Here is a 12281-nt window from a genome sequence, read left to right as displayed (position 1 = left end):
AGAGGGTGCTAACAGCACAAAGTACTTCAGCAGGCAGAAAAAGTGAATATAAAGTCTAGTTAGCAATAATAGCTGACAATAACTAGTGTTTATATAGTACTTTAAGGTTTGTAAAATGCTTTAGAAATCTCACTTGATGCTCACAACTGTGGGAGATAAATGCTTTTATCCCCATTTTTATTAATGATGAGACTAAATGAAACAGAGGTCAAGTGACCTGTCCAGGGTCACACAGCTAATACATATCTGAAACCAGATTTGAACTAATTTGAAATGAAGTCTTCCTGATTCTGGATCCACCTTAGCTGCCTCTTCTTCTTCTTCTTCTTCTTCTTCTTCTTCTTTTTTGTCTGTTTGTTTTTAAACATTATTTTATTTGGTCATTTACAAACTTAGCTGCCTCTTCTCACCAGAGGGTGCTTTCTCCTCATAGACCTCTCCCCTGCTCCATCCCCTACTCCATTTCTCATACTCCAGGACATTTGTATTAAACTGAATGTGAATCCAATTCTACTGGCCTATCAAGCTGTTTCTCCAACAAAGTAATCCACTTAATACTTCCATGTCTTCGTATGTGCCTGAAATGTACTCCTTCCCCAATCATACCTCTCAGAATCCTTTGTTTCTTTCAAGGCTCAGATCATGGACCATTGCTTATATAAGTCCTTTCCTAATTCCTTCTAAGTATTAGTAAACTAAAATTCTTTCCATTAAGTTTGCACTAACTGATTGGTATACATGATATTATCACTGCAATAAAATGTATGCTCCCTAAAGGCAAAGACTATTTTCTTTTTCTTTGTATTTCCCATGCCTAATACAGACTCTGATATAGTCACTGAATAAATGTCTGGTGATGAGAATTGTCAATGTTGAAAGAGCTGTGAAAAACTAAGCACACTAATGCATTGTTGGTGGAACTGTTACATACAACCATAATGGAAAACAATTTAGAATTATGCAGTCTCCCTGCCCTTTGACCCAGAGACTCCATTAAATATGCCCACAGGCTGTAATTTACTCTGTACCATTCTGTGTTAAGCTCTGAGGATACAAAGACAAGCAAGAGAGATTCTGCCCTCAAAGAAGCTTATATTCTAAAGGGGGGAAAGATACTCCCCATAGTACTTCATTATACAGGTAGTGGACCATGGGAATGGAACACTAAATATAATGTCAGGTTTTCTTTTCAATGGTAGTTGATTTAACAATTTTTTTCCCTCGATCTTTTTTCCTTCTTTATTATAAGGAATAGCTCTTTGGGAGAGGTTTAGGGAGGAGATACAGTGGAAAACAAAGGGGATATAAAAACAAACATATCAATGAAATTTTATTTTAAAAAATATTTGTTTACAATTTTTAAAAAATGTATTGAACTGAATTCAATCTTTATCTGTTAAGCTTCTGGATTCTGTAGCAATCTTCTCTTTTTTTACTGATGTGCAATCTAGTCCTTGAATTATCCAGCATTTGCAGTACAGGCCTGGAATGATTTAAAGCTAGAAAGGACCTTATAGATCAGCTAGTCCAACTCCTTCATCTTCATAGATGTGGAAACTCAGGTCCCAAGAGAGGAAGTGCCTTATTCATGGTCACATGACCTGGGTTTAACACCAGGTCCTCTCACTCCAAATCCAGTATGCTGGTCATCTCCTTTGTCATGGGAATCACAACCAGGGCTTTAGAGATACAAGAAACAAAGTAATGGTTCTCTCATCTCATTAAACTGCAGGTGGAGCATCTTTCCAAGTCAGGAACAACAAAGGATCCCCAATTTGAAATGCTACTTAGCCTAACCCACTGCTTTGTGGGAAGTGGCTGAATCTAACAGCTGAGTCAGAATCATTACTGAAGACTTTGAACTCATCATAGACATTGGGAAGTGTAATTAACACAGAAATGGTTATATGGTACCTAGATCTCAATGCTAATAATAATAATAATCTACATTTGCATGGCTCTTGAAAGTCTGCAAAGTGTTTTCCTCACAAAAATGCTGTAAGGTAGGATAATACAAGGACTATTTCCCCCATTTTACAGAGAAGAAAACTAAGTGTCTTAAAAATTAAATGCCCTGCCCATGTTCACACAGCTAGTAAGTTCTAGCAATGATCCAAATTTATGTCTTTTATTTTTATTTTGGGATCTCCAGGTGTTCCATAACAATACAAAAAGTCAGTCACAGTTTACATAATTATAGTCATCACATCCAGGGTTTTCAAGATTGAAAAACAAAGTAATGGTTCTTCTACCTCATCATTTGGCTAGGGCCCCCTCAGTTTGAAATACCATGCAACTTAAATTCATGCCATGGCAATTAAAGCCATGGACTTAACAACAAATCATTTTCTAGGTGAAATTAGCCAGTAGTCTAAACAATTTCATAAAAGTAACATGAGAGATGATGTTCTGAATCCTTACTGAATTTTTGTCTTAAGTGACAAATAGATTATAAAAAAGAGAAGGCAAGAGAATTGCCTATGTGGGACCACCTCGGGGCAGTCAGCAGGGGGAAAGAAATGGAAAGTCTCTTGGCTACCTGGGAGATTTGGAGTTGGGTAGGGTTGCGTTATGAAAAGAGAAGGAAATGGGGAAAAAAATTAAAGCTAATTAGAATATTGGCTGTCTGCCTAACTATCCTTGATTAAAGAATAACACCGATCCTCCAAGATGCCTCTAAACACCTCAAAACGATGATTGAGGTCCTGTCTGGTGTGAATCTTATATTTGGTCCCCAGAGCCCCATCAGGGGATGCTATCCCGTAGAAGACTCTTTGAATGCGAGAATGCACCAGAGCCATAGCGCACATCACACAAGGCTCACTTGTGATATAAAGTTCATAGCCAGTACAGATATAGGGTAACTCATCATCCCTGGATTCAAGTTTTCTTATTGTCCCAGCTCGGATAGATTTTGAGGCTGATAGGTCTCTGTTCCCCAAAGGTGAGACAGTACAAGCAGGATAAGACTTAAAATTATACGTGCCCCTTCCCTGCCCTTGGGCAACAAGGTCTATACAAACCATTGTGGCATGCAGCAATGGATTTGAGGCACTTCTACAATCATGGCCTACAGCAAGAACAGTTTCTGTAGCTGGGTCAACAACTACTGCCCCAATTGACTTCATCCCCTTTTCTGCTCCTTGCTGGGCTGCCCAGATAGCTTGCTCCATGTAAGCCTGCATCTTCACCTTTTCTTCCTTCGAGAAGAGGTCCCCCGTGAGGGCACTGGTGACATGTTTGTCTTCATGAAAGGCTGTAGGCCAATGAAACTTGGCTTCCTCAAACTGCATCCTAGTCAAAGGAGGATGAGCAGGTACATGAACAAGAAATGGTTCCCCTAGGCCATGGCAGTCTATTTGTTTATTGGATAGGAGATCTGAAAGTATCTGCAAGTCTTCTGCCTTCTCTTTCCCAGGCTTTGCTAAACAAATCAGCATTTCCAATGGGTGAGGACTGGTCTTATCTGTGCATGCTCGGACCCTTTTGAGATGCTGCTGGCCCTCTAATGGGTACACAGATGATATCTCCTTCACCAAGCTGGAAGTCTTTTTCTTGTCTAGGATAGGTACTGCATATGCCAAGACCAGCTCAACTCCCTGAGACTGCTGGTCTGAAAGCACTGGGAGGATCTGCCAAGGAACTGGGTTGTGTTCCATTACCGACCCATTCTCTCCACCATGATCCCCTGGGCACAGGACACGGTCCATCTTCTTCACCAAGAGAGTAGGCCGCAAAGACTGACTGTAGGAGACAGAGATTGGAGGAGAGCAACATCTGTCAATGGGAGGGAGACAGCAGGTAGGCCTAAGTAAGCCACAATTATGTGGAGAGACAGAGTTGCAAAGAGGATAGAATACTGGACATGAAGACAGGAAGACCTGGGTTCAAATCCCACTTCTGACACTAATTATGTATAAGAGGCCACGGGCAAGTCAATTCACCTCTCTGAGCCTCAGTTTTCTCATCTGTAAAATAAGGATGACAATACCTATAGTCCCCCAAGATGTTGAGAAGCTCAACTGAGAAAACGTAGGCAGAGGGCTCTGCACACTGCTACAGACATATGTCACTGCTATACTTGATTGGGCCAAGAAAAAACAGCATCCTTTGTGACTGACTACATTCCTTCTACATGTAGTTTGTTGTAAAGCCTTTGCTGGCCTCCTAGGAGTGTGAGAGGTTTGCTCACTGATGACCCCAAAGCAACATCCCAGAGTCAGAACTGCATCCTAGTCCTGGCCTTGCCATTAGGTCTTGGTATGACCCCATTTAATCAAAATCCATCCCTGAATTTCTTCACCTCAAAATGAGAGAGGTGGATTAAATTAACTCTAGGATCCCATTGCAGCCCTGAAACAGAGACTAAATATCATGCAGTCATGTCTACATAGGGCTGTAGTTGAGGTTCTTAGTAGTCATCTAGTCTGATACCCTCCTTTATAGATCATAGTTTTAGAGCTGGGAGAGAATCTGAAGGCCCAACCCCAATCCTTACAGATGAGTTGGTTCAATGTCCACGGGAACAAAGCTAAGAAGTGTCAGGAAGAGGAGGATTTGAATTCTGGTTTCTGACTCCAAGCCAGTGTCCTCACCACTATGCACAGTCCTACCACCTGACAGCTCGGTTTCTCATTGTTTGAAACTTATCTTTAAGCACCTCTTTGAATTTCCCTCTACCTGGTTCTTCTCAGACAATACTATCATGGTAATTCTTGTGTTTGGAATTAATGTTGTTACTGTCACCCATGGATCATACCTATATAACCTACATACTGCTCAACAGCCTTTAGTGATTGTCTTTCACCTCTAAGATAAAATACAGATAGATGACTCAGTCTGACAGGGAAAGGCTTCTACAATCTTGACTTTGTCTATGTTTCTAGTTGGTTCATTATGTGTGTCCTCTGTTCCACTCAGACTAGCCTATGAACTGTTCCTCAGACTTAATAGTCCATTCCCCATCTCCATGCCATTTGCCTAGGCTGCCTCCTAGATCTAGAACATCTCATTCTCTTAGAACCTCTAATTTCCCTCAGAACACAGCTCCAGTGCTACCTGTTTATTTAAAGTCTTTGCTGATTCATCTCCCCCTTATCAGTGCTTTCTCCTTCAAATTCCCTTGTCTGTGCACATTTAGAAATCCAACAGAAGAATGTCTGCTCCCTATGCTGTTTTTGAATCTTCAGTGCCTATGGGGAACTGTACCTTATACCAAGTATGTATTAAAGAGTTTACTAAACTAAACTGATCTTTGACACGGTCTCTAAAATTATTCTTATGAAAACATGGAAGAAATATAAACTAGATTATCATATGATTAGGCAAATCAAAACTAGCTGAAAGGTTAGTCCTAAAGAAACATCATTAATGATTCAATATCAACTTGGACAGTTCTTAGTGGGGTGTCCCAGGAAATTTGCCTGGCCCTATACGGTTTCAAAATTTTTCCAATGACTTGGACAAAGGCAGCCTTTTCAGATTCACAGATAACAGAGCTGGAGAGCCAGCTTATTAAGGAGATCAGAAGTGTCAAGGAGATTAATAGGAAAATGAAAAAGGCTGAAAGGAGATACAGGCCCACTGAGGCACTCACTGTTGGGGGAAAGGGGCGCTCACCAGTGGTTTGGTCTAGCCATTCTAGAAAGCAGTTTGAATCAACTGTGCATAGCCTGTGTGACCTAGGGATACCATTCCCAAGCCTATATTCCAAGGCGATCGATCAAAGAAAATGGGAAAATGTGGACAAAAATATGTAGAGCAGCCAAGAACTGGCAACTAAAGAGGTGACCATTAACTGAGGAATGGATGACCAAATTATGATACATGATTGTAATGGAAAATTACTCTGCTATGTATGAGAAAGTATAAAAGGGATGGTTTCGGAGAAACCTGGGAAGGTCTGTATGAGCTGATGCAAGGGAAGTGAACAGAACCAGGAGAACAATTTATACAGTAACAACAATATTGTAAAGGTAAATCATTTTAAAAGATCGAACTCTGATCAATACATGGGTCAACTGATTCCAGAGGCCTGATGATGAAGTTTCTTGACAGAAAAGGTAACTCAAAATGCAGAATGAAACATGCCTTTTTTTTCCCCCATATGATCAATTGATAAATTTGTTTTGCTTGACTATACAAATTTGCCACAAGGGTATTTTCTTATTTAATTGTGGGGGAAGTGGGAGGGAGAGAAAAATAAATGCCTGTTAATTGAAAAGAAATTAATTTAATTTAAAAAGGCAATTTTAGGCTTAACATAAAGGGGGAAATTTTTTTGGGAAAAAAAAAGAAAGCTGGAGAAAAACAGAATGGATGACCTTGGAGGTAGAGGACTCCTCTTCATTGTAAGTTAAAGGGTCTTTGTTGGGTACACTGTCAAGAGGATTCTTCCTTGAGTTTGGGTTGGACAAGAGGGGTCTCTAAGGTTCCTACTTATTCTTGAGATTCTTCTTATGATAATATAGTCAAAAGACTTGGGTTCAAGTGTTAGATCTGAAAGACTTGGGTTCAAATTCCAGCTGTAATTCTTATTATATGACCTTAATTAAGTCCCATAAGCTATAAACCTCAGTTTCCTTGGCTGTAATAATTTTGGTATATTCTATCACACAGGACTATTGTGAGCATAGTCAACAAATCTCCTCTAGCCTTATAGAAGGGGGAAAGGGATCATTATTATTATATTTACTAAACACCTACTAGGTACCAGGAACTATGCTAAGCTGTAAAGACAGAAAGACAATATGAAAAGCCTCTCCCCTCAGAAAGTTTACTTTCTACTAAGGAATATAATATATATGCAAGTAAATGAAAAATACATACAAAGTAATTTCAAGAGGAAAAGTATTAATAACTGTGGACTTTTTATCTGTTAAGATGACTTGTAAAAGAATGCTCCAAATCACTAAAAAGAGAAATAATAAGAAAGTCCAGAGTCTGCTTCTATACAGCAAACTTCAAAGATAATAAATGCTAGAACTAAGAAAATAATAGACACAATGATCACAATGTAAATGGAAAGAAAAAAAAAGTGAGTGTGGCTGGCTAATAGGGAAATATGTCCTGCATGACTTCACACATAATGGATATCAAAATGCTTGCCTTCTGGAGGAGGGAAGAGAAGAGAGGGAGAGAATTTGGAACAGAAAAAAAAAAACCTTTTCTTTTTAAAAAACTTTTTTCTTTTAAAATATTTTTCCATGGTTACAAGATTCATTTTTCTCTCCCTTTCTTCTCTCCCCACTTCCGGAGCTGATAAGCAAATCCACTGGGTTATACATGTGTTATCACTTCATACCTATTTCCATATTATTTATTTTTGTAACAGAGCAATCTTTTATAACCAAACCCCCCAATTCATATATCCATACAAACACGTGATCAATCATATGTTTTTCTTCTGTGTTTCTACTCCCACAGTTCCTTCTATAGATGTGAATAGCATTCTTTCTGATAATTACTGTGGGATTGTCCTGGATCATCACATTGCTACTAGTAGCAAATGCAATTACATTTGATCATTCCACATTGTTTCAATTTTTATGTTCAATGTTCTCTTGGTTCTGCTAATTTCACTCCACATCAGTTCATGGAAGTCTTTCCAGTTCATAAAGAAATCAAGCAGTGGAACTCAAAAAAATTTAAAATTATCATTAACATGCTTTTTACATGTAATTTAAATGTAATGAAAAAGAAAAAGGTTTTTTTAAAACTGAATGTCACAAAATTCCAAAGATCAAGCCAGATCCAAAGAAAAAGTATGAGAAGACAGTCCCTCCTACCCCACCCCTTATTCCTATCTCTGCAGAAATGACTATCCACAAAGGTGAGTTTTTATAGGGATGGTCAATGGCATATATTTCCCAGACTTTTTAAAATGTAATGATCAGTTCTACAGATTTTTTCCCTCTATTTGAGATATCTGAGAAGGAATACTTGGGAAAATTTTAGTGATATTAAAAAAATAAACAAAAGACAGAACTAAAAATATATTTTTTTAAAGGATGACAGATCATTGGTAGCATCAAAGTTAGATTGCAGGCTAAGAAACTTGAACTACTAAAAGGCATGAATCATATACTTTTGCCCAGCCTGTGCATGGACCCCAGAAGTGATTCAGTCCCACCTCTTCATTTCATTTCATTTTTTTTTAACCCCTACCTTCTGTCTTGGAATCAATACTTCAATACTATGTATTCGTTCTAAGGCAAGAGTGGTAAGGACTAGACAATGGGGGTTAAGTGACTTGCCCAGGGTCACACAGCTGGGAAGTGTCTAAGGCCATATTTGAACCTAGGACCTCCCTTCTCTAGGCCTGGCTCTCAATCCACTGAGCTACTCAGCTGCTCCCTCTTCATTTCATTTCATAAAGAATTATTCATGAGCTCTTTTTGGACTTCCGTTTTGGAGCAGAGGTTTCTTCCATGATGTCAAGAGGATACTGATGAGGAATGAATTCAATATCTGATACAATCTTACAGATTGGTGAGATTCCTGAGGTCACAGTGGAGTCCAGTTCAAGGGGTACAAGCTTGTAGGAAATAAGGGAGAAACCAAGGCACACAGGATTCAAGTCTTTCCAAGAGTCGCATAGCTAAAAACCAATACTTACGGCTGATTCGAAGACAGAAGGTGGAATAACAGTTCCTTCAACTCATCCTCATATGAATGACATTGACTCAAGGTTGCCCTCATCTGTACACTGCCCAGTTTACTTAAATTCTGGTATCAGGAACTGAACTCAATACTCTAGATACATGTGGTTTGACTAAGGAAGAATCACAAAGATGATGCCCACCTTAGTCCAGAAAGCTGTGCTGCTCTTAATTTAACCCTAGATTATATTTTTGGCTGCCATGTCACAGTGTTGGCTTATGCTGAGTTTGTAGTCCCCTTTTATCTCTCTTTAGACAAACTGTTCTCTAATTAGATCTCCTCCATCTTGTAATTAAAATATAACATTTTGGAATCCAAGAATAAGGCTTCACATTTGTTCCTCCTTACTTTCATTTTATTAGAATTAGCCCAATGTTCTATCCAGTTTGTCAAGCTCTTTCTGGATCTTGTCTCTGTCATCTGTAAATGTGATAGGCATAGGTTCAAGTCATTGATAAAAATGTTAAATAGCACAGTCAGGCTTAGAGCACTGAGGCACTCACTTGGGAAACTGCCATTGAACAAATTCCAAATCCATATTATTAGCTAGTCTACATCTCTTTCTTTTCCAAAAGAATAATAGGAAATACTTTTTCAAATGCTTTGATAAAATCTAGGTCAATCTTATCTACAGTCCAGAGGTGTCAAACTCAGTCTGCAAACTCACTAAGTCTTTACCAGTAACTGGAGAGGACGGGGGAACAGGTTGTGTTTTCCCCTTTGAGCTCACAATCTCAGAGAAGGAAGGAACCTTGGCCACCATCTAGACTAAAGCACACTTTAATGAGAATCCTCTTCACAACTGATGAGGGGGGAAACATGACCTTCTAAGGTGACCTATTCTACTTTTCAATAATTCTTAAGATTTCTTCTTTTTTAAGCCCTTACCTTCTATCTTAGAACTGACACGTAAGTATCATTTCCAAGGAAGAAGATGATAAGGATGTGGCAATTTAGGTTAAGTGACTTACTCAGAGTCACACAGCTAGGAAGTGTCTGAGGTCAGATTTAAATAAAGAACTTTCCTCTTGGCCTAGCTCTTTATCCACTGAGACACTTAGCTGCCTCGAGATTTATTGATGAATGGTGCAGTGGATAGAATATTGGATTTGAATTCAGGAAGACCTGAATTCAACTTCTGACTCAAACAATGTCTAGTTTTGTGAACCTGGGGCTGTGTGATCCTGAGCAAGTCATTTAAATGCTGTTTGTCTCAGTTTAAGGATCTGTAAAATAGGGATAATAATAGCACCTACCGTTCAGAGTGCTTGTGATGATAGGATGAGATAATATTTATAATGTTGTTTGAACTTTTAAAGGACTATATAAATACTAGCTATTATTAAGCCTAATCTCTCTGTGCCCAAGGATATAGAAAGTGAATTCCTTGAAGGCCAGGATTGTTTAGTTTTGTCTCTGTAATCTTAGTGCCAAGCTCAATGTCCAGTAACATAATCTGTGCTTAATAAATTCTTGTTGGAGTGAATGAATAATGGAACAGATCAATTAATTGCTCCTAATTTTTCTTTCTGAGGCCAATTAGAATAAAGAAGTAGAAAAAGAAACAAAAATCAGCAAATCTTGATATATTGAAAAAATCCTAAAATATATGCAATGTTCCACACCTGTGAATCTTCCACTTCTGCAAAGGAGGGAGAAGGTTGTCTTTTTATGTTTTTGGTGTTTTTTTTTGGTAATCTCATCACATTTGCTTTTAGTTTTTTTGTAGCTGTTCTTTCCATTTACATTGTTGCCATTCTGTATATTAGTAGCATGGCTCTGCTTACTTCCCTCTGCTTCATATTATGGAAATCTTTCCATGCTTCTCTGTATTCATCATAGTCACAATTTCCTATAGCTCAGCAATATTCCTTCACATTCATATATCACAAGCTGTTTAGCCATTCTCCATCTGATGGGCATCTACTTTGTTTCCAATTCTTTGTTTTTACAAAAAGTGCTGTTATAAAGAATTTGTTTTCTGTGGGGATTTTCTTCTTATTAACGGCTTCTTTGAGGTATAAATTAGGGAGTCAAGAACCACCACTATTCTCTCCCTCCAGAATTTAGCACAGTGCCTGGCATGTAGCACATTTAATAAATGCTAGTTGGTTTGACTTATGTGATCTCTCTTTGGAAGCTTCTGTGGTTCTAACTCACTACTAGAAAAGGACAGTAGCTTTCTCCTCAGAGCATTCAGCTCTCACTTCAGGCAAATTCTCAAGTGTTTATTTTGTGACTTTAAGTATACTACTTTCCTTCTCCTTCCATTTCTCTTTTGTCTCATATTATTTTGCTTTTCAACCTCCCAATAAGCCTGAAATTTTCCCTCTGCCACCTCAGATCATTTTATCCATTAAAGTCCTGTTTCTAAAAAAAAAAAAAAATTATTCATGAAATCTAGAAGATGCAGATAACTCGGTGATGGTCACACAGCTTCTAGTTACCAGCCTCTTTCTATGACCCCATGCTGGTCTATTACTCTGGGTTTCTAAAAACTCTGTATTTGACTCTAGCAACACTGGGCCATGAAATGTATGGCCCAACACCTGACCAATGTGGTCCTAGGTGCATAATAGGTTATCTGGAAGCTGAACATAAGTGGAGTGTGTGCAACATTGGTCGAAGGGGTCCCTTCTGAAAGCTAGGAATTGGGGGGGGGGGGGGCTTCCGGTCAAGATGTGGCTTAGAAGCAGCAAAAGTTCAGACCTCTGAAAACCCTTCCTTACTGATCACAAACTGAATGCTCCTAGGGAACTGAAAATCAAACTTAACAACAGGACAGAGGCAAGGAACCCTCCTCCTGGACTCAATTCAAAAGGTGCGCCCTCCCCAAAAGCCAGAATCCGAGAACACTCAGGTCTAAGGGGAAGGCAGAAGGAAGTTCCCAGGACCCCTCCCCCCCAACCCTGAGCACTGAGCCCCCAGCGGCAGCGGGAACCACTGGGCGGGAAAAGGTGCTAGTCTGGAGAAAAAGTTTGCTGGAGCAACCTGGGCCAGGTTCAGAGCATCCAACACTAGCAGCAGGGAAGCAGCCAGAGAGAGACCAAAGAGCCTGCAGCCCCGTGGCTGGGTCCTTCCATCTGGCTCCAGTCTCACAGAGGTTTTTGCCTCAGGGCACATCCAGACCAACCCAGTTGAAACTAATCCCATGAGGAGTCCTCAGAGCTCAGGGAGGCCAGGACCCTCCCCCCACTCTAGAGTGCAGGCTTCCTGCAAGGACAGGAACCTCTGGGCAGGCAAAGGCACTGGTGTACCTTGTGGACAGTGCTGTGCCAGGCTCAAAGCATCAGGCAGTGGAGAAGCAGTTGGAGAGAACTGCAGAGAGCCTGGGTGGCTGAGTCCTTCCATTTGGCTCCAGCCTTCCAGGAGTCTTCGGCTTCAGAGCACATACAGCCCAACCCAGTTGAACTTAATCTGATCAAAAGCCTCCAGGACAGGGAAGCCAACATTCCTCCCCCAGAGACTGTACCAAGAGATCTGACAAAGCTCCAAGCGGGGAGACTGACAGCCCCAAAACCAAAAAAAAAAGAGAGAGAGAGAGAGAGAGGAGCAAGAGCACAGACAAATACAGGGAGCAAAGAAGGGGTAAACACGAGCAAACAACAGAAAAAGAAGAA

The 12281-nt window shown here is 39.8% G+C and overlaps 2 protein-coding genes across 6 annotated transcripts in view; both read right to left on the bottom strand.

The window, feature by feature from the left end:
• SCAMP4 (secretory carrier membrane protein 4) overlaps window positions 1-12281 on the bottom strand; it is an 85243-nt gene that overhangs the window by 40920 nt on the left and 32042 nt on the right. The window lies entirely within an intron of this gene.
• ADAT3 (adenosine deaminase tRNA specific 3) overlaps window positions 1318-12281 on the bottom strand; it is a 43001-nt gene continuing 32037 nt past the window's right edge. For all 3 annotated transcript variants that reach the window (XM_007489308.3, XM_007489307.3, XM_007489306.3), the window contains exon 2: window positions 1318-3744. In XM_007489308.3, coding sequence (XP_007489370.1) covers window positions 2631-3710 — 1080 coding nt within the window. In that variant the 5' untranslated portion in view covers window positions 3711-3744 and the 3' untranslated portion in view covers window positions 1318-2630. The remainder of the gene's footprint in view (window positions 3745-12281) is intronic.

This window comes from Monodelphis domestica, chromosome 3 (genome assembly GCF_027887165.1).
Source record: "Monodelphis domestica isolate mMonDom1 chromosome 3, mMonDom1.pri, whole genome shotgun sequence".
NCBI classification, from domain to species: domain Eukaryota; kingdom Metazoa; phylum Chordata; class Mammalia; order Didelphimorphia; family Didelphidae; genus Monodelphis; species Monodelphis domestica.
Note: the sequence above shows the minus strand (reverse complement) of the source record. Positions and strands in the feature narration are given on the sequence as shown.